At 41.1% G+C, this 26,107-nt stretch overlaps 3 protein-coding genes across 4 annotated transcripts in view; all 3 read right to left on the minus strand.

The window, feature by feature from the left end:
- The window catches only part of LOC111234090 (CREB-regulated transcription coactivator 2-like), a 36,431-nt gene extending 26,604 nt beyond the window's left edge, over positions 1-9,827 (minus strand). For both annotated transcript variants that reach the window (XM_022762008.1, XM_022762006.1), the window contains exon 1: positions 9,323-9,827. In XM_022762008.1, the coding sequence (XP_022617729.1) occupies positions 9,323-9,496 (174 nt within the window). In that variant the 5' untranslated portion in view covers positions 9,497-9,827. The remainder of the gene's footprint in view (positions 1-9,322) is intronic.
- Positions 9,828-12,942: 3,115 nt separating this feature from the next.
- Positions 12,943-20,885, minus strand: slc39a1 (solute carrier family 39 member 1). The gene is made up of 4 exons (XM_022762062.1): positions 20,747-20,885; positions 17,718-18,016; positions 16,902-17,032; positions 12,943-14,305 (listed from the first exon to the last, which is right to left on the minus strand). The coding sequence occupies exons 2-4, from the start codon at positions 17,917-17,919 to the stop codon at positions 13,625-13,627; spliced, it is 1,014 nt and encodes a 337-aa protein (XP_022617783.1). The 5' UTR covers positions 17,920-18,016; positions 20,747-20,885; the 3' UTR covers positions 12,943-13,624.
- A 1,508-nt stretch (positions 20,886-22,393) lies between these two features.
- On the minus strand, positions 22,394-25,848 carry LOC111234109 (histidine N-acetyltransferase-like). Its single transcript, XM_022762034.1, has 4 exons — positions 25,570-25,848; positions 24,536-24,655; positions 24,191-24,415; positions 22,394-23,722 (listed from the first exon to the last, which is right to left on the minus strand). The coding sequence occupies exons 1-4, from the start codon at positions 25,633-25,635 to the stop codon at positions 23,165-23,167; spliced, it is 969 nt and encodes a 322-aa protein (XP_022617755.1). The 5' UTR covers positions 25,636-25,848; the 3' UTR covers positions 22,394-23,164.
- Positions 25,849-26,107: the final 259 nt, after the last annotated feature.

Raw genomic sequence — 26,107 nt, forward strand, 5'->3', positions numbered from 1 at the left:
GTCGAACAAAATCACAGGACAGATGGAAACTGCCCTCAGACCACCAGCTTTATAACTGACAAAACAGGTTTCACTGCCGACCTCTGACTTCTCCTCACAACATACGGAGCAAGGAGAGTATGAACTGTGTCTGTGTGTAATGAACATTTAACACTGGGATTTATTTTAAACCTGCTGTGAACCAGATTCCTGTCAGAGAACTAAAACATAAAACACAAGAGAAACTGTTGAAGTTTGCAAAACTATAAATATGGGTGTATATTAACAGCATTTGGGCAAACACACACACACACACACACACGCACGCACACGCACGCACACGCACGCTCTGGCCCAGTTTGCTGGAGAGTGATGAACTCGTTTACTCTCCTGTCCTTGTTCTCTATCCGTCCGTGTCCTTGGCTCTGTGGCGAGCGTTTCACAAATAATAAACTCATATCAACAGCTTTGTTTTAAAGCTGTTTCAATGTTAATGTTAATGTAGCAGCCGTCATAAAAGCCTCAGTGTCTGAGTCCTGCTGCTGCCAGTGAACTAATCATTGTCCAGAGAGGAGAATCATTCCCAAAGTAAACCGACAGACGAGCGACGGGGGTCGGCCACGGTTTAGGTTTAATCATCCTCCTCGAGAAAAAAGAAAAAGATTCTGGCTGTAGAGTTGCTCTCAGAGTTGAGGAGTCAGAGAAAATGCCGACTCAGTGTTGATGAGACAGGAGAGGCTGATAAATCACAGGCACTGACTCATTTACTGAAGAACTCCATCGTTTATGCTGAAGGCTGGAAACTCATTCGTCACGACTCTCAGGCCGTGAGAGGACATCGTCTCTGAGCATGTTCATCAGGTTACAGCTGATCAGATTCTGTTTTCACTCTATCAACATATATTATTTAAATTAAAACTCCTCCAGTGTAAAGGTCTCTGTCCATGTGTAGTGTGATTATAGATCAGGTCTAGGTTCTATATTAATACTGTGAAAGTATCAAAGCCTCAGTCCACAGAGAAATGCTCACAGCCTGTATTCAGAAACTGAGCCTTAAAACCAGCCGTCAGGACTTCTGGAACTTTGTGATGTCACAACAAAGCAGTCACCAAGCCCCGCCCACCTGGACCCACCATCCAAACCTTTACAGGATTTGGTTTCTCTGAGTGTTTTTACCTGAAATCTGCTATATTTTTATTGGATCACTCAGAAAACAGTCAGCCAATCAGAAGAGAGGCTCAGAGCCTCCTCTCAACACAGCACACATTATGGTACAAATGTTAGTTTGACTTTCACTTTCAGTCTCTTTACATCTTTAAATCCAAAGGGGCCGGTTACACAAAACACTTTGGGTTAAGATTTTCCTCAAAGTCTGAGCTCTGGTTTCCTTAAAATAAAAACAGCTGCACAAAAACATCCATAAGTCTCCTTAAAATATCCACTTAAATATTTAAGGTTTTCTCCTTATCTTAGTCTTAAACTTAAGGAAGTTAAACCGTTGTACAAAAGAGCTTAGCGACCAAACTAAGGAAAAAACTAAAGCTACCTCTGACTGCATCTTAACTGCAATGGCCGAGTTAACGGCTATAAAACCAGGAGACACCCTTCACTACGAGAAACTGATTTTACGTCACAGATTTGACCAACAGCTTACGATTTGTCCGACCGTCTAGACTTTTTCCCTTGACTAAGGAAACGTTTAAGAGATTCTGTGCAACACCTTTAAGTAACTCCCTCAGCTGAGAAATAAAACCTCAAGTGTCATACCACTACCACAGCATTGGTCCAAGCATGCTGCATGCTGACTGGTTCACTGATACTGATGAGATTTACTCATTTCATCTTTAGATATCAAATGAAAAGGTCTTTTTCATTCCTCGATAGTATCTAATAAATATGGTCCGTAAATTTTTTAACTACATTTTTAATTTATTTGTTAAAATATATAAAATGTTTAACAAAGATCAGTATTTTTGTGTTTATATTACATGTTCACGGCTTTAGTTTTTGAGGTTTTTCCAGGAAACACATCACTGTTTGTTAAAATCTTAAAGAGCAGAACTAAAGCGAGGACGGTTCAAACAGCTGCAGAGGTGAGACGATGAAGAAACACCGAGCGTCTTCCCTAAAAAACAGAAAAACAAAACTCACGGTGACTCATAAAAACACAGAGACTAACAAACACAGACAGTAACCACTGTTTGCACACAGCGACACGACACTTTCAAACTGACAAACACCAAATGCCTGATCACGGCAGCTTTCAGTCATGACTTCAGCTCATTCATGCTGCTTCACACACAGTCTTTACAGAAATCAGAAACTGCACTGATGAGAGGAAAAGCCAGGTTTAAAAAAAAACACACAGCTAGAAACTTTAAGGACTTTATTTTATGAACCTTCTGAACAATAATCAAAATTTGGACAAGCTTCAATTGTGACACGCCTCAGACAGAAGACGCTCATCAAACCACCGACACACCTCGTTTTCCCTGCAAGTCGTCATACCAGCAGCGTTTCCCAGCACCGACACACACCAGCTCCATGTGGAAGCAGGAACTCGATCATATTCACTCCCTGGCGTTGGACACATCCTGGCCGCCGTACATTCACTACCTTTATCTGTCATGGCCAGTGTGTGTTTCGTCAAGTTAAACTGTTTTCTGGATCAGGAAATGGACAGATGATAATCGAATGCGTCAATAACATAACATCAGATGTCTGAGACAATGCTACTGGGGGTTTTCCAGAGGGGATGGGGGTTGTGGTGGTAGTGGTGGTGGTGGTGGGGGGGGTTTTGAATCTGGTTCAACTATTGCTGCAATGCAGTGTGACGTCAGCTGGCGGGGGCAGCTACGCACGGATTCCTGGTGGATTTACTTTGTAACACGGACGCTGTATTTCTGCTGATTATCTGATCATCCAAACGAAAGATTACACAGTTGCCACGGTTGTTCCGAGCTGTAAAATCCTGTCTGTGAGTTCAAAACACCCCCACAAAGAGCCCCCCCCAGTTTGCAACACTTCAAATGACTCAGCTGAATGCAGTTGGTCTCACACTGAGGGGGGGGAAACCAGGATGAATGGATTCTTTCTTATTATTCATGATTGAATAAAATTGCTGGTGGTGGTGGGGTGGGGGTGACGACTTTATTCAGCTTCTGAAGGGGGAGGGGGCACCAGAAAACTATTTAATCAATTTAAATATCAGTTATATTCTGACAGACTGAACAGTGACAGCTGTAGCTAATGTTGTGACCACAGACTGTAAATAAAGACGGACGTCGCCTCCGTGACGTCACCCTCAGGTCTCTGAGCTGCTCCACCGTCACCATCTTGGCAGCATCTGACTCCGCCCCCTAACTCCCAGCTAATCCAAAAGCCAGTTTATGGCAAATGTATGCTCCTCCACCTGTCACTCAAAGAGGCCACACCCTAAATCCTCCATCAATTTAGTCCTTAATAAAATGTAAACAGGTGAGTTATATAAACAGGTGTCATGAAGGAGGAAATTAGCTCTAGAGACCAAAACAGTTTTTGTACCAGGCTGTAAACATGTTTATTTCTGCTGTAAAGTTGGGCATTTTAACATGGGAGTCTATGGGGACTGACTCACTGTTGGAGCCGGACTCTAGTGGTCGTTAGAGGAACTGCAGCTTCTGGTTCTTCAGTGTTGCTCAGTAAGCTAACGTTAGCCTTTGTGAACGTTTTGTGTGGAGCTTTGCACATCTACAGTTTCTTCAGTCACATTTTCAGAGTTTTGCATCGACTTGGTGCCGAAGTCTCGGTTCTTGTGACTCCATTCAAAGGTTAACTTTCTCTGGATCAATAGAACTGTTATAGATCATGCAGACAGTTTCCTGTCTCCATACTGAGGACAGAGGAATTCAGAGACGGCCGCCTGAGCTGAGCAGCACATTAAATCCCAGTTAACTGAACCAGTGAAACCTCTAAAAGTCCCTGTTCCTGCCTCGGGCTCCAGAAGTCAGTATTCTGCCCTGAAGCTGCAAATCACAGTCCTGTGAGAAGAAACATCTTAAAATAGACTAAATTAGAGTTTGTTTGCTGACGGAAAACTGTCTCAAATGAAGCAGCTTTCTAACTCCTTCTAACTAACTCCAACTCATTTCTTTAACTCTTCTGAAAACTGGAAGGAAATGGCTGGAACTGCTCTGCAATATTATTAAAGTTGTATTTTCAAATTATTCTCAAGGTTTTAAAAAGGAAAAGTCAAAAAAGTATATTTTTTATTTTTTAAAAGTATAAAAACTATAAAAGTTTATATATTTCACAATTTAAAACTTGATTTGAAATATTTCGGTGTGTGTGAGTTTCTCTAACCACAGAGTGTGGTTCTGTTTTAATCACCATTTATATCGTGAATCTTCTGCACCACTATCACACCATCATCAACACTTTCTTCATCACTGGGATATTAAACGTCGTATCTGCGGCTCAGACTGACTGATCTTGTATTTCTGCGGCGGAGAGACAGATATCGATAACTGGTAATAATCAAAACCTAAAACCTGCTGACACGAAAGCAGCTGATATCATTTTAAAACTCAACAGGAACATTTTGTGACAGAGATAATTGGATAAAAATACTGACAGTACATATAGTAGATGAACATGAAGCATCACTGACATTTAAATTACAGCTGCAACGATCAGCTGGTTAATCATCGCAGCTCTAAACTGATTAATCGTTTAAGTACTTTTTCAAGCACGAACACAGAAACTCTCTCCGGTTCCAGCTGCTCAAACGAGAGCATTTCCTGCCGATCTCAGCTGTTTCAATCACAGTAAACTGAGTCAGACATGATGTGAAACGTGCACGTGCACAGTCCAAGTAAAAAGGTGTTTTAAAACATCATTTAGGGGCAAAGTCACCAAACTTTAAAAGGTTTTTTTTTTTTTTTTGAATCGCATTTGTCTGATGATTGTTTGCACGCAGTTTATAATCTCTCGTGAACCACTGAACGTCAAGTTACGACTCTCTCCCCATTCATTCAGATGGCAGCCAAGATGGCTGCTGAGTGGAGACACTCGCCTTTTAGCACTTTGACTGAAAACCTTTACGAAGGAAACAAGACGTATGAAGATTTCACTATTTCCATTATTTAATAGATCAAATGATCAATCGATTGATTGATATAGAATAATCATTAGCTGCAGCCCTAACTTAAAGAACAGGTGTGATAACCTGCACTCAGCCGCTGGGTGATGTGTTGGTGAAGCTGACAGAGTTGCTGCATGTCATTTATTTAAACCAACATTATGACACACGTCCTGATGAAGCTGCTAAACGTTCACACACTTTCCTGGAAAATAAAAACGGTGTGTGAAGTTTCAGTCCAACACAAACTGCATATCAACACCGAACAGCTTCGACACAGAGCTACTGCTGCCACCAACGCACACACCCTGATGCTATTAGCTGATTGGACCACCCACACACTCCCACTGCTGCGTGTGTGTGTGTGTGTGTGTGTGTGTGTGTGTGTGTGTGTGGGTGTGTGTATATAAAGGACAGGGACAGGATGAATTCCCAGAAAAGACAGAGCCCAACAGGGTGGTACTGTCAGTTCATGGAGGAGGAGGAGGGGGAGGAGGGGGAGGAGGACCAACAGGACATTATTAATTAACCTCTCCATTAGGGCTGCAACTAACGATGACTTTCATTGCGAATAAATCTGATGACGACTTCCTGTCTTATAAAAGCCGTGTCTATAAAATGTCAAAAAATACCTAATAATGCCTGAAATAGTGTCCCACAATGCAACACGTCGTCTTCAATCGTGGTTCACGAGGACACAGAGATATTCAGTTCACTGAAAATAATAAAATAATAAAATCTTCTGATTTTAGAAGCTGGAACTGTTGTGGCATTTTTGTTTTAAAAAACAAGATTAAAACATTATTTGATCATCAAGATAGACAACAAGAGTTTGTTGTGTATTATCTGTAATAATCCAAAAGCCAATGGAGAAATCCCATTGGTTGTTTGCGGAGGGAACCAGGGTGATGATAACTTCCTGGTTAGCCTAAAGACGTATGTCATCCCTGCAGCTCTCTATTAGCTACTGTGGCTAAATTTGTATTAAACTTTATTGAAGTTTACAACCTTCAGTTTTCATTGAAACTTTTCAGAAAAGCGTGGATTCAAGTTTACAGTCGTTCTGGAGGTTATACTTTGTGCTGCTGTGTCACTGTATCGTGTCGTTATGTTAGCAGCAAAATTAGCATCGTAAACAAAAACCACCAAAACAAAACATAGTAAAACAAACGCTTAGTTTAACTTCCCACAGCCTGAGAAGATTTACTCCAACTGCTCGTTTTAATCGACCCAGAGATTCACTTTACTGTCATTTTACTGAAAACCATCAAATATTCACGTAATTAATTAAAGATATAAATAAATAAAAATAAAGTGAATAAAAGTGTCTTCTTTGTTGTTTTCAAATGCTTGAAAAAAACATTATTAGGAAAATTATGAAAGAAAATGAATGAAAAAACCAGAGAATGTTTTGACATGTTTGCTTGAAAAATGATTCAAATAAAACGTCACATTTTCAACTAAACCTGAACATTGAGTCCGTCGTGACGACAGGATTTACTGCAGCATAAGACCACATCAGTTTTAGCTGCATGTACCTAATAAACTGGCCACTCAGTGTGCTGTATATACATATTACAAAATGTCTTTCTGCATCATTAACACACAGGTTAATGCTGCTGCTTCTCTGCAGTAACTTCACTGAACATCAGTGAATCTCCCGGTTTCTGCTGCTGCTAAAATAAATAAATAAATAAAAAACTTGTGCACTGTCATTTTTTCTTCCTGTCACTGGAGACTGAGACACACTTGTTCCAGAGATACAGCTGCACGATTTATGACTAAAACAATCACTCTCATCATTTCCTTGACACTCAGATCACAAACATTTATGAGCAGGGCTGTGGGGTAAAACCTCAACACCCCGGAGAACTGACTGTCTGTGGTGCCGAGTACTGAAGACTGGTTCAATGACGAATGCTCGGTCAGATTCTCACTCGTGTTTAATCATTCTTTGATCGAATAAGTTAAGTGGCTGCTGGTTCGGTCCTTACTGACCCCTCTGCTTCTTCCCTGTTTGTGCAATAGCTGCTTCGGATTTACTGTGTGGTAATTTCATTAAACACTTAATTTAAGAATCTGCATCAAGTGAAAAAAACTGGATTTGATACAGATTCATTTTGAGGCTCTTATCTCGTGCTCCAGTGTTGTACAACACTGTGGCGCAACTACTGATTATTCTCCTTATCGATGAATCTGGAGATAATTTTCTTGATTAATTTGTTTGTTTTGTCAATAAAATGTCAGATAAAATGGAAGAATGTCCGTTATAGTTTCCCACAGCGCTGTGGTTATGTATTCAAATAACTTGTTCTATAACAATCCAAAACCCAGAGAGTTTACTCTCAGATACGACAAAGAAAAGCAGCAAATCCTTCAACCAGCGAACGTTTGACATGTTTGCTTTGAAAAACTATAATAAAACAGCTGCAGGTTAATTTTCTGTCGACTGTTACTGGATGAAATAACCAGCCGAGGATGTCAGGTTTGGTAAATACAACAAGTCAAACACCTGATACATCAAACACAGAGGCAAAGATCACATCAAAATCCAGTATTTAGAGATTTACAGTACAACAACATCTCATCATATCACTCCACTCTGGTTGTCAAGATAAATATAAATAACATTAAACTCAGTGATATTAATCTGTCTCTGTGTCTGTTGTCTGTGAAGTGAAAACACACTCGCCCGAAGCCAAATCTGTGTTTGTGGAGCAGACAGCAGGCAATCACAGTGAGCTGAGGTAAACACAGACTGTGATTGGTCCAACAGTTTACCTGAGCATCATAAACCCACAGCTATCACACCTGGTAAAGTTTCATTATGCACTTCTGCTCTTATGAATAACGACATAACCAACATACATTTAAAAAGAAGCCGGACTAAAGACCCAAACACCTGCAGATCCCTGGCACTTACCCATCATGCACCACTGCTGCGTGATGTCACGGAGGAAATAACAACAACTGTACAGGATAGACCATTCTGAGCTCAAACTTCAAATGTTTAATCACTTTAAAAATGTCAAAAACCAAATGACAATTTCAGTTGATAATTCAAAGAAGCATCTGCCAACAAGCACAAACTGATGTGAAAAATAAACCAGCAGAGACGCTTTGCATTTGTGAAGCTTTAATTAGCAAATGTTATTTTATTTTTACTTAATAAATGAGAAAAATAAACCGTCAATACTAGACCAAACCCGTGTCCTAACTTCACCTTTCACCTGGACAGTCAAACTTCAACATGCTCCCCCTCGGTGTCTACCTTTAAAATGTTAATTAAGTCTTAATTAAGTAAGTAGCGCCATAAATAAATGATTAACGTGAGTTAGATTCTGACTCCACAGGTGGACACCTACACACTCAAAGCATCGCATCCTGGTTTAGCCAGATAACAACATGCTAATACTCAGTGTTTACAATGCTAACTGACTTCTGGATGTCTTGACTTTAATACTTTAACCGTCACGCTAAAATCCGTTTTTAATAAAAATGCTGATTTTCAGTAAGCACTCTTGGTAAGGATCTCAGATAATTCACAACTTAAAGTCCGTAAAGTAAAACGTTTGGGTCTATTATTCAATACGGGATAGCTCTACATTAAAAACTACACACACACCTTTATATGAGGTGTAGTTAACGTTATCTGTTAGCTACAGTAGGAGAGGCGTATTCTGTTTTAAAAGGTAGCTCTGATTGTCATGAAATTAGCTGCTATTAAGTGTCTCAAATGAGTTCCGTATCTACCAGCAGAACAGCATAATTTGGGAAATATATTAATGTATGTCCTACTTGATAAATGTATGTGTGACAACAGGTGACGCCTCACTGAAATGATCTGATTTTTTTTTAACGGAGTTCGGCGGGACGTTTCTCTCCGCGGCGACTCGAACGTCTCGCGGCTAGCAGGGTGACAGCGACGTTCACGTAACATAGTAAACAAGCCAAGTTAGCCGTCGCAGCTAATGCTTGCTAACTACGCTAACGACGTATCGGAAATGGACAACAAGAGGCGACAACTTTTTCTGCTGACACTGTACGTCTAACAAAAACTACAGACTCTATCGCCTTAAGTTGATATTTGCTGTAGATGCGCCAAATCTAAGCAGAGCGCCATGTAGAGGGAACAGATAACGTTATCTTGGAGCCTGGCAAGCCCAGGCAAGGCCTCTCTTCCTCCGGGCAGCTCTCCTCCTCCTGCCTCCGTCTCAGACTTACCCTGGTCGAGGTGATGTCCATCATAACCTCCTGGAAGGCGGCTGTCTCCTCGGCCTGCCGCTGGGTATGCAGCGCTATCTTCTCGCTAAACTTTCGGGGGTTTGAAGCCCCGGACCCGGTGCCCGAGGTGGGTCCGGGTCCGGGTCCACAGCCGCCTGTACCCGTCGCAGACATCTTCACCGAGCGGACGGGACGACTTGACGTAGTGGAATGATTTTCACCAAAGAGGGGCGAGAAAGTGAAGAGCGCTCACTCTGCAGATACTTCTGGGCACCAGAAACGTCAGCCAGTTTGCATCGAAATGTCAAAGTCCTCAAAACTTATAAGCCTCTTATAGAGTCTAACGTGTCCACATTATATTCAGACTGAGAACAATGAAGGTAAAGAGAGTGATTGTGCTTTAAATAGTGACACCAGTCAAAACAGAAAAATTGAGATCTTTGTTTAATTCCACATGTTTAGTTGGACCTCTGTAGTATAGCTTAGTTTGATGAAGCAATACACAATAAATACACACACAAAAATGAAAAAAAGTGTTTCTGATATACATTTTTCCAGCTTTATTAAAATAAATCAATTAATAAACAAAATAATAAAAATGATCAAATGAAATAAAGCTATAACATGATTACATGCTGGAATTATTATCATTTATACAATGAAATATAAATAAATGTATAGAATATATAAAAATTAAAAATAAAATGATAAATAAACAAAATGAAAATAATGTCTTCTTTGTCAATTTCAGATGCCTGATAAAAAGAGACACTTAAGAAAAATAAGTTATCCATTATCATCTTTTCCCAAGCAATTTATTTATTTAAGTTTTCTCATTTTTAAAATGACAGTAGTCCCAAAGTCCCACCTGGATATTGTGTCAGTCACATTATTTCTTGTTTGTAATAAAATATCTTGCCACCTACTAACTGACAAAATAATGTAATGTAAATATTAATAAATTCATTAGTTTGATGATCCCTTTAGATCGGTTGAAAAATATTAATAAACTGTTCCAGTGTATCTAGAACAGGTGGAACATATATATATATATATATATATGTGGGCAGAGCAGATTTGTTTCACATCTGTTGAGTTTGGTCTCCATGGCAACAGCTTTTCACCTGCCGAGTCTGTCTGAGGTCAAATAGGAACAAGGCGCATGTGGAGGTGTGAACGCCCACTTTCAGAGAGCAGATCTGTTTAGTATTTAAACCAACGGAGTGAGTCCTCCTGTCAAACACACACGAGCTTTGATTTTTGGGAGAAAGTAGCAGCGCGCCACCTGCCGGCAGATTCCGGCTGCTGCACCGTGAACACATCAAACCACAGAAGTCAACTTCCTGAGTTAATTATAGTGTCGTGATTAAAATGCAGTTCTGTGGAAATCCAGGTAGAGATTTTGTGTTTTCACCTGCTCCACCTTTGATACAGGAAGGACAGAGGTCAAAGGTCAGGGTGTGGAGCTGGTAGGAGTTATTTTATGTTATTTTAAATTATGTTAATGAGTGATTAAGACAGAAAACATGAGTTTCCTGGAGAGAGTGTGTGGGCTGAATCAGTCTGAGAGGACAGTGACTAAAAATAGTCGATCAGTTAAGAAGCTGCTGCGTGTTTAATTCAAATGTCTAATGTTCATTCCTCCTCCAGTGAACCCCTCAACTCTGGTCGCTGTGTGTCTCTTTATGGTCGTTTTGTGTCTCTTTGTGGTCATTGTGTGTCTCTTTGTGGTCATTGTGTGTCTCTTTATGGTCGTTTTGTGTCTCTTTGTGGTCATTGTGTGTCTCTTTGTGGTCATTGTGTGTCTCTTTATGGTCGTTTTGTGTCTCTTTGTGGTCGTTGTGTGTCTCCTTGTGGTCGTTGTGTGTCTCTTTGTGGTCATTGTGTGTGTCTTTGTGGTCGTTGTGTGTCTCTTTGTGGTCGTTGTGTGTCTCTGTGGTCGTTGTGTGTCTCTGTGGTCGTTGTGTGTCTCTGTGGTCGTTGTGTGTCTCTGTGGTCGTTGTGTGTCTCTGTGGTCGTTGTGTGTCTCTGTGGTCGTTGTGTGTCTCTTTGTGGTCGTTGTGGGTCTCCTTGTGGTCGTTGTGTCTTCATGTAGTCGTGTGTATCTTTGTGGTCGTTGTGTGTCTCTTTGTGGTCGTTGTGTGTCTTTCTGTGGTCGTTGTGTCTTCATGTAGTCGTGTGTCTCTTTGTGGTTGTTTTAAATCTCTTTGTAGTGGTTTTGTGTCTCTTTGGGATGACTAGATAATCCGTCTTTCTGTGGTCGTTGTGTCTTCATGTAGTCGTGTGTCTCTTTGTGGTTGTTTTAAATCTCTTTGTAGTGGTTTTGTGTCTCTTTGGGATGACTAGATAATCAACAAATAGTAGATTTATCATTTCCAAACTATACTTCTCTTCCTGGCCTTGAGGACAAGTCTTTGGATTTTCATATTTATTCATATGAAAAAAACAAATTCAGATTCAGTCAGTGTTTGATCTGAAAAACTATTTCATGTTTAATTCAGTCGTTCATGTTTCATCACAAAACAAAATGTGACACATTTTCATACATTCAACACAATGATAAAAATATAGTCGTCCTCAAAATGACTTTGGTGATGTAATTACAAAAATACATTTCTAAGTGTCATTTTCACTGTGAATTACATCAACTCTTCAGGATTTATTGAAGAATATTTTCAGTTTATGAAATCCATTTAAAGCCAGACAGAATAAATCAGAGCAGGTCTGAAACAGGTGATTCGAGGTTTCCCTCCACTAGTGTTGACGTTACAGTGTTGGCCTCTGGTGGAAATTGTCTGTGACGGAGCAACAACCAGACTATTGTGTTTGCTCAGCGCAGCGTTTCTCTGCAGAGCCTCGTCTAAATAACAAGACTTGCTTTTTCAAAGTTGAAGTGAAAAGAGGGAAATCTGTTCATCGGGACACAAAGAGTTTTCTGTTTCTGCCTCTTCCTCTGAAGAAAGAGAAATTTCACATATTCACACATTCCCAGCTCTGAGCCGAGAGGTTCGGTCTCAGTTACTGATGGTTGAAAATGTGACATATTTGATGTTTGTCGACAGGATTTGCGGCTGCTGACGAGCTGTTTAAACAAACACCACATATCTGATGTTTGACCGTTCTACATTCAAATCGTTTATCAATCATACAAAACAAACATTATCTACCTCCAGCTTATTAGATGCTCAGATCTTTGGTTTTCATATTGGTCGGATAAAAGGAGACGTTTGAAGACGTCACTTTGGTGTCTCAGAAGTTTTTCACTGCCATTACTTACAGCCTTAAAGTTAACACTATCGGTTATACTGTGAAAGTATCAAAGCCTCAGTCCACAGAGAAATGCACACAGCCTGTATTCAGAAACTGAGCCTTAAAACCAGCCGTCAGGACTTCTGGAACTTTGTGATGTCACAACAAAGCAGTCACCAAGCCCCGCCCACCTGGACCCACCATCTAAACCTTGAAGGATTTGGTTTCTCTGAGTGTTTTTACCTGAAATCTGCTTTATTTTTATTGGATCATTCAGAAAACAGTCAGCCAATCAGAAGAGAGGCTCAGAGCCTCCTCTCTTCTGATTGGCTCACTGACCTGTTGTCACTAGAGCTCCAGAGAGAAGCCTGAGAGAGGAGATGTAAAACTACACTGAGATGGTTTTTATATCTTCTGATGGATCAACACTTCAAATAAAACACAGGAGCACAAAGTAAGAGACCTTTAACACTCAAGCAAGGTCGTATTATACAGATAATTATTTGCACTATTAATCGACTGACAGTTATTTTTCTTAATAACTAATCAATGAGTAAAATGGAGGAAAATAAATCTGTCATTATTACCAGAAGTGAAAATATTCATGGAGTGTTTTTTCTGTTTACTGTCATAGAAAAATTAAAAACAAGTAAATATTATTAATATAATTTACTGAAACAATTTATCAGGTATGAAAATGGTTAATTTTCTGTCAGTCAATTGATCGATTAATCAAATCATCTTTTCAGCTGCAGAGTACTGGTTGGTTTCTGGCAAGTGGGGGGGGGTCAGGAGGGGCCCCCCAGGAGGCTAATCCGGCCGTGGTCGTGTAGATAACAATGTGTTCCACACTGAAGCAGTTTAACATAATAGTCTACCGCAATGATTATTATTATTATTATTATCATTCATAAAATATTTGTATCATTTTCCCAGAACTCAAACAGCTGCTTGGACGTGTGATGAAGAAGCAGATGTTTGCTGCATTGAACCCTCTGATACAGATGAACGTTGGCAGACTGATTTTCTTGCCAAACCCGTGCGTAGCCATGGTTACAGTTTGATGAAGAGCACGCCGGTGACCAAGGCGAAGCCCACCAGCAGCATGGCCACCTTGGGGATGCGGTGCCGGGGGGAGCTGAGCTCGTGCGGCAGGATCTCCATGAAGGTGATATAGATGAAGGTCCCTGTCGCCAGCCCCTCCAGCGTGCTGCGGGCCAGCTGGTGCTGCGGCAGCGCCTTGGTCTCAGTGAGGCCGATACCCAGGCCGATACCCAGCGGGGACATGACGGCGAACAGCAGCAGGCAGCCGGCCACCACGGAGCGCCGCAGCCGGCACTGAGACAGCTTGAAGGCCATGCTGAAGGAGATGATGCTCTTGTGGATCATCAGCGCCAGGCAGATCTCCAGCACCGCCTTCCCCTCCTCCTGCAGCCCCACCGCCAAGCCCTCAAACACTGAGTGCAGAGACAGAGAGAAGACCAGGACGAAGGCTCGCAGCGCCGACTGAGAGCTGTCCATGTGGAAGTGGCCGCCATCGGCCTCGTGCGATCCGTGACGGTGGTGATGAAGTCCGTTCCTGTCGTTGGCCTGGACGCTGGAGTCCACAAGCAGAGTCCGCCGCTCCTCTGTGTACAAGGACGACTGGTCCTTGAAGGCCAGGACCACCTGCTCCAGGACCAGGACCAGGAAGAAACCCATGGCCACAATGAACTCAGGCAGAGGGAACTGCAGCTGTGAGGAGAGAAGAGGAGGAGTCCGGGTGAAAGTTCAGATCTGCCGCCTCGACTCTCACTGGAAAAAGTGAAATGATGTAACATATGGAAAAAAAGATTTGAAGATTTTCGGTGTAGATTTGTGCGGCAGGAAGTTGAACCACAGAGAGAAAATGTTTTTAATTTCTATAAACATGTTTTCAGACCAAAGCAGTTCCACCCTGTTAAGATCTGCCTGAATTATACAAAACATTTTTATTATATTTGCTTAAATAAATTAAATATACAACTTAATTTAAAAACAAGTGTATTTTCACCCTCAGTGATTCAGTGCCCGCTGCAATATCACATACTCCCATGCAGACCTGTAGAAATATTATATACTGTGGTTTTTCTAATTCTCCGACTAATAATGTCCGTTAAGTTTGTTAAAGATCGACATGCTGTCGACACAGGACGACAAACTGCTGAAGAGTGAAGAACCAGCGGATGTGGAGAAGATTCAGATCTGAGATAAGGATGAAAAAAAAAAAACCTGAAGCAGAGAGAGTTTCATCTCGTGTCGACTTGTTGGTGGAAACATGAACAGCCTTCCTACAGAGAAGGAGCCTCAGCTGAGTGTTTTCCTTTTGAAATATTACAAGAATATACCTTTAAATATTATTTATGAATTCTTTTGATATTGATAAGTGAATATTTATGACCTTAAATCAGGCCTACTGGATGAGTCATAGATAAACAACAAGAGACAAATTAAAAGCTTCATAAATTCTGTTGCTTTTTCTTTCAAATTAAAAGTCCTTCAATGTCTGACAAGGAGAATTTACAACCTCCTGAGGAAGGCAGCATAAAAACACATTAAACACTATGTGGTATAAGACAGGAAGTGCGGCAAGACAAGGAAGGGAGAGGGTCACACACACACACACACACACACACACACACACACACACACACACACACACAAATTAGTTACAGTAATCTTTAACCTTTGCCTGTGGAGGCATGGAGATTCATCTAACTGTTTGTTTTGGGAGGGAGGAGAATGATTCCCGTTAAACATGCCCCTCCTTTCACACACACACCAGCTTTCCCAGCAGCGTCTCTTTTTAGCGTTGACCTTCAGCCTCCCTAAATCACATTTTTAGCCGCGTTAGCTCCGTTGCTGCAGAGACGCCACGGCCCGTCAGTTCACCTCTGTGGTGCAGGATCATCATGAACTCTGTTACAGACCCCTGAGGATGAATCATAATGACTTTGGTCATCCTCTCAATTTTCCTCTAGCGCCACCAAGAGGTTGACATTTGGTGTTTTGAGTGAAATGTCAGAACAGATGTTTTTCTTTCAGACTTTTGTCTGATCTTTGCTTTTTTCATGTGATTGCTGGATGATTTCACTGAATTTGGAGTTTTAACAAAAGAACTACAAGAAATCAGTGTTTTGTTGAACACAGTCACAAACACTGACATCGCCGTAGACACTGATTCATTTTTCGGGGTCAGAACCATAAAGGTTGTGAAACACTGACTATATACCCTAACCCTCTACAATAAAGACCGAACTGGTGCTGGAAGAGTTCATGTTGCCATAGAAACATTTACATTTTATAGTAAATGATTTTGAACATAAATAAACAGGAGAACATTTGGCCTTAAATTACAGTTTAGCTAACTAAGCTAACTAGCTAGTTTCCAACTTGTGAAATGACACCCCTAAAGTGGACCGTACCATTTCTTAACCTTGACATTAGCTGCTATCTGCTGACCGTATCTACGGATGAACGCTAGTTTTAGCTAGTTTCTACCTTTAGCCTTCGGTTACAGGTTAGCTAACTACTGTTAGCTAGCTGATAGCTCACCCTTTCATCTCCAGTGTTAGCTTGTGATTTCATGACCAATATAAAATGTCATGTTTGATCTAATGTTACAAACTCTGGAGCTCAGTCATGAGCAGTGAGACGATGGAGGATTAGTTGTTGTAAAGAAATGTTTAACATCAATATAGAGTTTATTATTTCATGTTAATAGTCTTTGTGTGTCTGAGGTGGTTTAGTTAGTCTTTTAGCTTTTTGATGTTAGCGTCTATAACAGATTCCATCTTTGTTTCACTCGACTTCAGGGGTTTTACTTGTTGGATCATTGAACTCTATTAAAATTTTGAGGCAGCAGTATTTCCATTTTACGCTACTTTATACTTCCACTCCATTTCAGAGGGAAATGTTTTCCTTTCTACTCCACTACATTAATTTAACAGCTTTAGTTAAACAAGACACTGTTACACTTCACTGAAGCACACACCTGAGCTGTCCTGGGTTCTGGGTTGTACAGGTGAAATTCATTAACCAGTCATTAACCTGTGATCGGCACAGTGTCTCTGTTCAGCAACGTTAACATATTCTCACTTTAATTTGTCCAAAGTTCCAGTTTAACTGAGTTTTCTGTTCCTGACTTTGCAGACATGTGAGTCTTTATGAATCCTTTCTGTTGGCGCAGCAGTGTGTGTCGCTTTATGGTCATGTGACATGTGAACGACGGCCCTCGTGTTCACGCCGCCATATGTGTATAAACGAGGCTGACGGTCTGAACAGTCTAAAGTCTGGACTCGTGTGGTCTTACTGTGATGCCTGCATTGCTGAAGGCCTCGTTGATGCCCTGCAGGTAGTCCGGCAGCAGGTCCAGCAGGCAGGTGGCCAGGAAAACTCCCCCGGCGAAGCAGCTGATCAAACTGAGCAGCCGGCGCCGCGAATCTGCAAGAGCAAGAACCAGGGTCAGCCAGAGACTCGCTGAGCGGACTGGAGTGTTAGAGCCACCAGAGTCAGAGGGATGAGCGGGACGACACAGTCAGATACAGAGGATTTAACTAGAGAGGCCAAGAAAAGACTGGAACCAAGACTTCACCTGTGTGACCAGTGTGTGTGGTTGTTACGTACATTTTATTACTAGAGACAGATAAATATGTTTAATCACGACTCCAGTTTATGGCGTTCATTGTTGTTGGTTGTTGAGGGTGTTTTCTTTAACACTTCCTTCATCTGTTTCACAATAAAAGCTTTCCTGTGTTTAGGTTTTCATTTGCAGGACAATGGTTGAGTTTTATTACTCATAGTTAAAATATTTGTCAAGTATACAAACTCTAATAATCAAGTTTTCCAGGTGGAGCAGCTGATGCAGCTGCTGCCTCGAGTCTGTGGAGATGCTGCGGGACAAGTCTTGTCCTTCATCCTGGATGTTTTTGGACTATTGGACAAATTCTGAACCCCTGCACATGGAGCACGTTTACCTGCTCTGACTTTGACCTTTGTTTTCTCCAGAGACAAGAAAAGCTGAGTAAAGCTCGTGAACTCAGTCTGATTCAGTGACGTTCATTCTGCCTCGTGTTCCCTGAACTGAAACTCTCTCCTGTACAAAGACCAGGTTCTCCTGGTTCCTCACCTGGGTCCACGCTGCAGCGCCCCGCCCCCCGCACCAAGCAGAGAGGGGTGAATCCAAACAGCAGCGTGACGGACAGCAGCACCACCAGCGCTCCCAGTTTGATCTCCAGGGCGGGGACGTCGGCCGGGTTAACCTGCAGCCCCGCGGTGTCCCTCCTGGGAGACAGGAGGACAGAGGAGGACACTCTTCCTCCGAGAGACATCTTTAATGCGGTTTCTCTGCACCTCCTCCGTCACGTCTGAGTCAGGCAGCGAGGAGATCTCACACACCCTCCATGGATCCTCACAGGAGCCAAGAGTCTGTCAGGCAGAAAACACAATGGATAAAACCTCACAGCACAGACAGTGCTGTGACCTCTGACCCTTGACCTCCAGGCTACAGAAGCGTCTCATATCTGTCTGTATTCATTCCTACAACTCAGGAACTTCGGTCCAGACCGAAATGTTCCTGGTCCACAGAGTCGCAGTGAGCGACAAGTATTCAAAAGTTTTTTTTGTCAACACATTGTTGTATTGATCCACATTTACAGAATCTAATGACGCTGAAACAACCTGCTGACTGACTGACTGACTGACTGACTGACTGACTGACTGACTGACTGTAGAACCTGCAGAATAAACAGCTCGTAGAATATGATACAGAGCCGATAGAAATGAGCATAAAAACACAACTGAATCAACAAAACGACACCGACAACAAACTGTTTATCTGGAATCAAACAAACATTTAAAACCTCGTTGCGCTCTCGACAGTCGGACGGCAGATTTCTGAAGGTAGAGGTGGATTTTGGTCGTGTTAAACACAGCGAAGGTTCAAAACAAAAGGAATCTTTATTTAATTAAAACATTTCAAACATGGACTCGAAGCATCTTCTGCCTCGTCTTCATCTAGTGACCGTCGTCGTTACACTGACGAGTTCAAACTGAGCCGCTCAAACGTGGAGCGGCACAACATGACTGAACGTGGAGGAGCTGAAGGTTTTTCTCCTGTGATCAACACAGTGTACGGTCTGCATATTTTCCAAATAAAATAAAATTCATTCACTGACTAAAAGCTCGGCTTCAAAGTAAGAGTCCTTCACTTCAGAAATGTAGTGGAGTCACAAGAACAATATTTGTCTTTAAGTATAGTGAAGTAAATCAGAAGTTTACAAAAAAATACTCAAGTACAGTACTCAGGTAAATGTACTTTGTTACTGTCCACCTGTACTTGAGTGCATGTACTGTATAAGGGCTGCAGCTGAGAATTATGTTTTATCATGGATTAATCTGCAGGTATTTTTCAATGAATCCTTTACTCTACAACATTCATCTAAACATTCAAAACGTCTTCAAACGTCTGGCTCTGTTTCTAAACCTCCAAATATTCAGTTCAGATTCAGTCTGTGATGAAACGTGAGAGAAAAACAGAAAATCTTTTATTTTCAGGCTGAAATCTGAAAATCTTTGGCTTTTTTAAAAACTGTTTTTGCTTGAAAGTGACTGAGACGATGAACTGATTTATCAAAACAGCTGTAGATTATTGTTCTGTCCATCGACTGTTGTTACAGTTCTAATATGTGAAAAACAAACATCAATCATGATGATGTTGTGTTTCTCAGTGCAGCAGCAAAGCTTGAACACAAGTGTGGAGGAGGAGGAAGTGAAACAGAGTGAGAGGATAAAAAAAGACATTTAAACACGAAGCGTGTAAAGTGTAAAGTAAAAGTGACATGAAGCAGAAAAACTTCAGAGAAACAGACAGAGAATAAACTTGTTCAGGAGCGAAGAGTTTGGTTCATACTGAAACAAACAAAAATGTCACACTGTGAGTCATGTGAGCTCTGCTGGATCCTCCGTGAGCTGAAGACGTTTCACATGTTTAGTTTTTACAGATAAAATAAGAGTGAGTTGAACAGGAAACACAAATAAAAACAAAGATATTCTGTACAACGTGTCAGAGTCGAGCAGTTTCCTGATTGTGAGCGAGTTTATTCACACAGTTCCACCGAGGGCGAGAAATAAAACCCTGCAGTATAATAATTCAATAGAAAAATTAATCACTTTTTACCTCTTCCTCTGACACGAGTCTTTTACATCCTGGTACTTGATTTTAAAGATCTCGGATGTTTGGGACCGACCTGCACTTTTATAACTGAGATCCTCCACACACAAGTTTCCACAAGAAAACAAACAGTTCGTTAGTTCTCTCATATTTGACTTTTCTTACTGGTTTCTGTTTTTATCATCGTTTACATATTTTATCATCCACTGTTCTTCTATTCTCTTTTTTCATTTTCATATTGGCCCTTATTTTATTGTGTTATTTCATTTTTTATCATAAAGCGCTTTGATATCATCTCCAGTGAGAACAAGTGTCACAAGATTCACATAGGAGATAAAAAGTGCTTGAAATTATTTACAGACACATTCATTTGTAATAATAAACATATAATGCAAATATTTGAGCTACATTCAAAATAAAAGCATTATCTACATGCAACTAGAAAAACAAGTTAAGCACTTTGAGTTACAAGTCTTGTATGATATTTTATATTCATTATTATTATTATTATTATTATTATTATTATTATCATCATCATCATCATGATTATCATTATCATTATTATTTTTATTATTAACCAACTGATTACAGGAACAAAGAGAAAAAGCTTCATATTATTTTTACACTTCATTTTAATTATTCAAAGAACAATATCATGTATCAGTGTTTTCAGTGACACTGTTCTGCTTTTTCTTAACAATAATAATATTTTGTTTCTATAGAAACTAAAATAAGAAAATCCCCATGAACATGTTGAGTTCCAGGACAGATGCTGAGATTATCATGACTCAGATGTTTTGGACCAAAGTGAATTTTCTCTCCGGATTGAGAGAATAAACTGAGAGTGATCGTTCACCGTCACTGACCCACAGAAAATAAAGAACACCTCGTGCTGTTTTCTACTGTGTGAACGTAGAAACTTCGCTCAAACTTCTGACGTTTCACTGTCTTTATTTTCCTGCTCGGGTCCGGATCCGCAGTCTTACCTGGTTCTGATTCCGGATCAAGCGGCTCCGGCTGGTCCCGCTCAGTAGAAACAGACTCTACTGGATTCAGATGCAGAATAAAATCCACTTCACCGTCTCTCCGGCTCGATGAGCTCTACATGTTGTCCGGGAAGTGGTGAGTCAGTTCCCATCAGCTGATCTCGCTTTATGAGGGAGCTGCTGTCAAGTACAACACAATAACACACCACGCTTCCTGTTATCAAAGTAAAAGCTTTTTTATTTTTCATTTTCCTTGTAATTAAGTCTTGTGTAATTTAATAATACTTTGGTTGCATTTAGGGGAGAGGAGATAATTGTAAACCGCAGACTCTCATTTGATTGTAGTCAGTTGTATGTACGTAGTACTTCTTTATATCTTTAGTGACTTTACTCCCCATTTATATGGAATTGTTTGTTTAACATGTATATTAAATAATATGTCTTTACATGTTCAGCATGACATGTTTATTCCTAATCTACAATATATATCTACAATATTAATGAGTAGATAATAAATATAAATTATAATTGGTCCTAAGAAGACATATTTTATATTATTCCTGCTGTGTTTTACTATATTGTTGCTTGTTGTCTGTCCAACAGGACATGTAGAGTTGTTAACAAATACTTTAATAAACAATTAGATCTGCTTACTTCTACATTATAGTTTGTCATAAACCATTTATTATATATATTATATGTTTCTTTTAAATGCTAAATAAAGAAACGTATTTACTTTTTGTCAATAAAATAAATGTATCACACACTTAAATATTATATATAGTTTTACATATGAACAAGTTAATTTACATCTATCAGCAAATAATATTTACAGTTTCATCATAGCACCAAATGTAGCTGTAGATTAATTTATTGATGCAGTGTTAGTTCAATGTATAGCCTATAGGCTACGCTGCCTTTTTCTTTAAGGCGTCTTTTATTTTGATAGTAGACTTGCCTGTGTTTCCGGTCGTGTTGTGTCTAGCTTGACGATGCTGCCGCCGGGAGGAGGAACGATCAGCTGAGTCCTGACAGTCTGTTTGAGGCTTTTCATCAGTTATTATTCACAAACTGAAGACTGATCATCTGTGAGCGACTTCTCCTCCAGTCTGTCACAAACCACTTAAACACCAGTAAATGATGATGATGTTGGTGATCTTTATCTTTTTTATGTGTCTTTATCTTTTATGGGAAAGTGCAGCAGTGAAAATCTCCCCAAGTTTCAGGGGCCAATGGTCAAAGTCAACACGAGTGGAAAATAGGGAGTCTGTCTGTGAAGCAGTGCATTTTTCTGTCTGGTTTCTTGGTACATTATGTAATCCTTTATTTTAATGCTGACCTCTGGAAACAAGTTGAGCTGAATTCACTAAGAAACCGCGGAGGAGCATAAAAGATCATAGAAACCCCTTGAAGAAGTCTTGAAACTCTCAATAGATCCTCTGGAAACCCTGCAAGACTCAACACAACTCCAGCAAGACTAAAATGTCACTAACTGTTCCTTTGACCCTCATCAGGAAAATACAGAGGACCCTCAAGAGTCCACGGTGGACTGTCAAGTCCGATAGGAATTCCCAGATATTTTAGGAAGAGTGGAATATTTAGTGGAATATTCAAAAAAGTGTTTAACAAACCACCAGTGAACCAGGGTATGAGTCAACACTGTCCAAAGCTTTATTGTGACCTTATTTTTCCCTTCTGTAACATGGGATGACAGACTGAAAAAATGCTGACAGTGCAACATTTGAGGAAAATGAACATCATGTGAGATCATAAACTGTGAACCTTGTCTTCCATACAAAGCAAAAAATGATTAAAAGAAAAGAATCTTCTCACGGGCCGATGTCACATGATAAAACAGAATTCACATGAAGATTTGTGTAAAAAAAATGCACCTGATATTTTATTGAGGTTTGTCATATACACATAAAATCTGACCCACTTTTACTGATTGCACTGCTTATTACTTTTTTCATTCAATTTTAATTTAAAGGCTAAATTCTTTACTGAAGAGCGCCAACACCTGGAAGCCCACCCAGAATCCCTGAAACCCAATTAATGAACCTGGAATCCCCACAAAGTATCTCTGGACGCCCATCTGGAGATTTTAAAACCTGTGAGGAGCCAGTGAAACTCCATGAGGAGAAACCAGTCTTGAATTGCTGGTAGCGCTCAAAGACCCAAACAACCCCTTACATGCCTCAAAGGCTCATGCTACTCCTTCAGGGACCCTGATGAACCCTGAGCTTCTGGAAATACTGCAGGAGTCCCAGGAAACCCTCCAAGAACACCATGAATGCCTCCAAGGATCCCTGAAATTTAATCCTAAATCCTTAAAAAACCCACAAGAACCTCTGAAACCCCTAAAAGACATTGAAATAACTGTAGGACCCCTAAGGATTTCTACAAAGCCAAGGCAATTCAGAGGTCTTTCTCCAGTATGACGTCCTCCCAGTAGTCCTTGAAGAATGACACATTAGCGTTGTTCTGGCAGAACTGACGTAACCCTGACCAAACTGCAGGGTCCACATAGGTGTGGAAGATCAGGTACCCTTGGAGACTTGGCAGCAAAGCTTCAAGCTGAGCCAGAAACACGGCGCAGACCGAAGACAAACTGCGGCCAAAGATGTTGATGTTGAAATGCAGGGCGTCGTGGCGGTAGGGGACGGCGTACGGTGCGGTGCACAGGCTGATGGCTGAGGGCTCAAACTCGCGGTCTGCAATCCATGTCAGACTCCTGCGGCGCAGCACCTCCAGGTTGGCCTCCACGGGCTTCAGAGGCTCCCAGTCGTTGATGATGGTTTTGCCGGGCAGCAAGTTGGAAACCACATGGTCGGTCAGGACCAGAGTCTCCGCCTGCTGCTGGTTCAGAGTCACTGGACCTCCGGGGGAGGAGTCAGCCTGGCAGGAGAGTCTGGACTGAAGCTCAGCGACGAAGCGGCCGAGGTCAGTTGCCTCGCAGCACAGAGACAAGATGGCCTGTAGAGGGCGACACAGTCAACATCAGGAGTTCAGCTCTGAGGCAAAGAACTGGTTGTCTGATTTACCCAAACGTACCCTGTGGCGTTTTTGACCACTGATGGTCCTACTGAGCAACATTTTTTAAGGGTGGGTCAGCACACCAGTCACCACACTCCACTTCCACCTCTTGTCCACAAGTTTTATGAGGAAGGAAATCGATTGAACACATTTGTCAGGCCTCAAGAATACACACAATAAGGGTCTGGTGAGAAGGACTTACTCAAACATACAATGACTTTTGTTTGTTTACAAGAAAATCCACAGGGTACCTTCAACTTTTAATGAGACATTTCTGGATTTAAATGTCAACCTAACCATACCCTTATCAAAAAACCAAGTCTTTACGTCATAACGTAAGGGGATCGTTCTGGGGACCAAAGGGGAGTTGTGTCCCCACAATGTAGTCATCTCCAAACTGTAACAAACCTCTTTAGCTATGAATCTGTACTTGGCCAGGACTTGTGGTGAGGGCTGGTCTCCGCGGGTCAGCCTGACAGTCGAGGCGTCTGGGTGGTGGTGGCGGATGTAAGCGTTCACGTGCCTCTGGAGGGCGCCGGCGATTCCAGAACCTCTCAAATCAGGTACTACCCTGAAGCCCTGAAACACGACCGTCTGACCACCGTCAACAAACAGCACAGACTCCAGCGCCACCTACAGGTGCAGACAAAGGTGAGCTTAAGACTCCAGGATTTTTTTTATTGTAGTTGTGGAGTGAGAATACCTGGTGGTAGATGCACATTCTTTTAATGTGGAGACGTCTTCAGTCCTTACCACTCTGTTCTTCATCCTAGCGATGAAGATGAGACGTCCAGGCTCCTGCAGCCAGCGGTGAAAGGTCGCAGGCAGGTAGTCCAGCCCACTGTAGTCATCCTTGCTGCAGATGTTCAGGACCTGCATCACAAACACATCGACAGCTGTTGACACAGCAGCTTTAACTCAAGGAGAGTTAATTTATTTCATTGCATGGCCTCTTTGAGTGACAGGTGGGTGAGCGCAGACTTGCCACTGAAGTCTGAGCTCCACACATGCCCCTCCTCTTTGACCATTTTTGGATTAGCAGGGAGTTAGGGTACTGCCAAGATGGCTACAGCGGAGCAGCTCACTCCTATGGATGATGTCATGGAGGCTACGTCCATCTTTATTTACAGTCTATGGTTGTAACGTTTCAGCCACAGATGTAAATCTTAATATGATTATTAGCAACATATTTATATGTTTGTGTTAACTGCTGTGTACAACTGGGCCATTCCATTAACATTAGCAACATTAGCATATATTACATTAGTCAGTATGCTAACATAAAGCATGTAATGTTAACAGCACATGATAAAGCTAACACGAACACTAGCATGTGAAAATGCCAACAACATTGCTTGCATACCCTGAAAGCCTGTTACCATTAGCACCTTAGTGAGGTTGTTCCCATTTACACTAATACAAAAACTGCAGCTAACAGCAACAAGAACTGTGTGGTTTACTGCATATGTATTTGTATATATCCTACTGTGTAATAGTTTATATACCAAACTGCTTCACTACTGAGAGAATAGGCTAAATCTGAACATATAAAACTGATTTAACTCAAACTGTTCATTATTCCTTTAATTAAACAACTTAAAGGTTTATTAGAACTGAGGTCTTACTTTGGGAACACTGTGTAAGAGTACAAAGGATTGTCTGGACTATAAAAATAAGACCTGTTATAATCAAGAGGGATTATTCTTTAAAGCAGGAAAAATTAAGTTCCAATAGTTTGATATATATTTTTATAGTGTAATGACTTGTCAATAAAAAGTAAATGTGACCTGTTGGGAGTCCTTCTCCTCTGCGAAGCTGAACTCCACATCACAGACTTCCCCCGCTGCAGACATCCAGAACCTGCTTTCAACTAAAACCAGCTGCTCCCCCGAATCTGTTTTACAGTCTAATTAGATCCTTTTAACAGTTAATGTGAGCCACTAAGATTTTGGTGCACACTGTTTTTCAAAGTCTCTAAAACAACTTTGGATCTTTCTGCGCCTCACTGTTAACTTCCCTTCCAGCTGTGATTGTGAAGGTTTCCTCGCTGTGGACTCTGGACTCAGTTCAGGAAGCTGCACTGCGGAGTCAGCTGGATGTCAGACGGAAAATAGGAAGAAAATAGTGGGTTGCATTCAAGATCCACGACAGCAGTGTTTACGGTGGGTGTTTGAAATTCTCAATGTTCACTTTTAGGATTACACACACCAAGTTTTTCTTGGATAAATGTATATCAGTTTTCACTTTTTTGTGATTGAGAACAACAAACCTTAAAAAAAGTATTTTCTGTGTCTGGTCTTGTGGTTTTTATTGAGACTGTTAATC

This window comes from Seriola dumerili, unplaced genomic scaffold (assembly GCF_002260705.1).
Source record: "Seriola dumerili isolate Sdu_G_001 unplaced genomic scaffold, Sdu_1.0 BDQW01000435.1, whole genome shotgun sequence".
In the NCBI taxonomy this organism is placed as follows: Eukaryota; Metazoa; Chordata; class Actinopteri; order Carangiformes; family Carangidae; genus Seriola; species Seriola dumerili.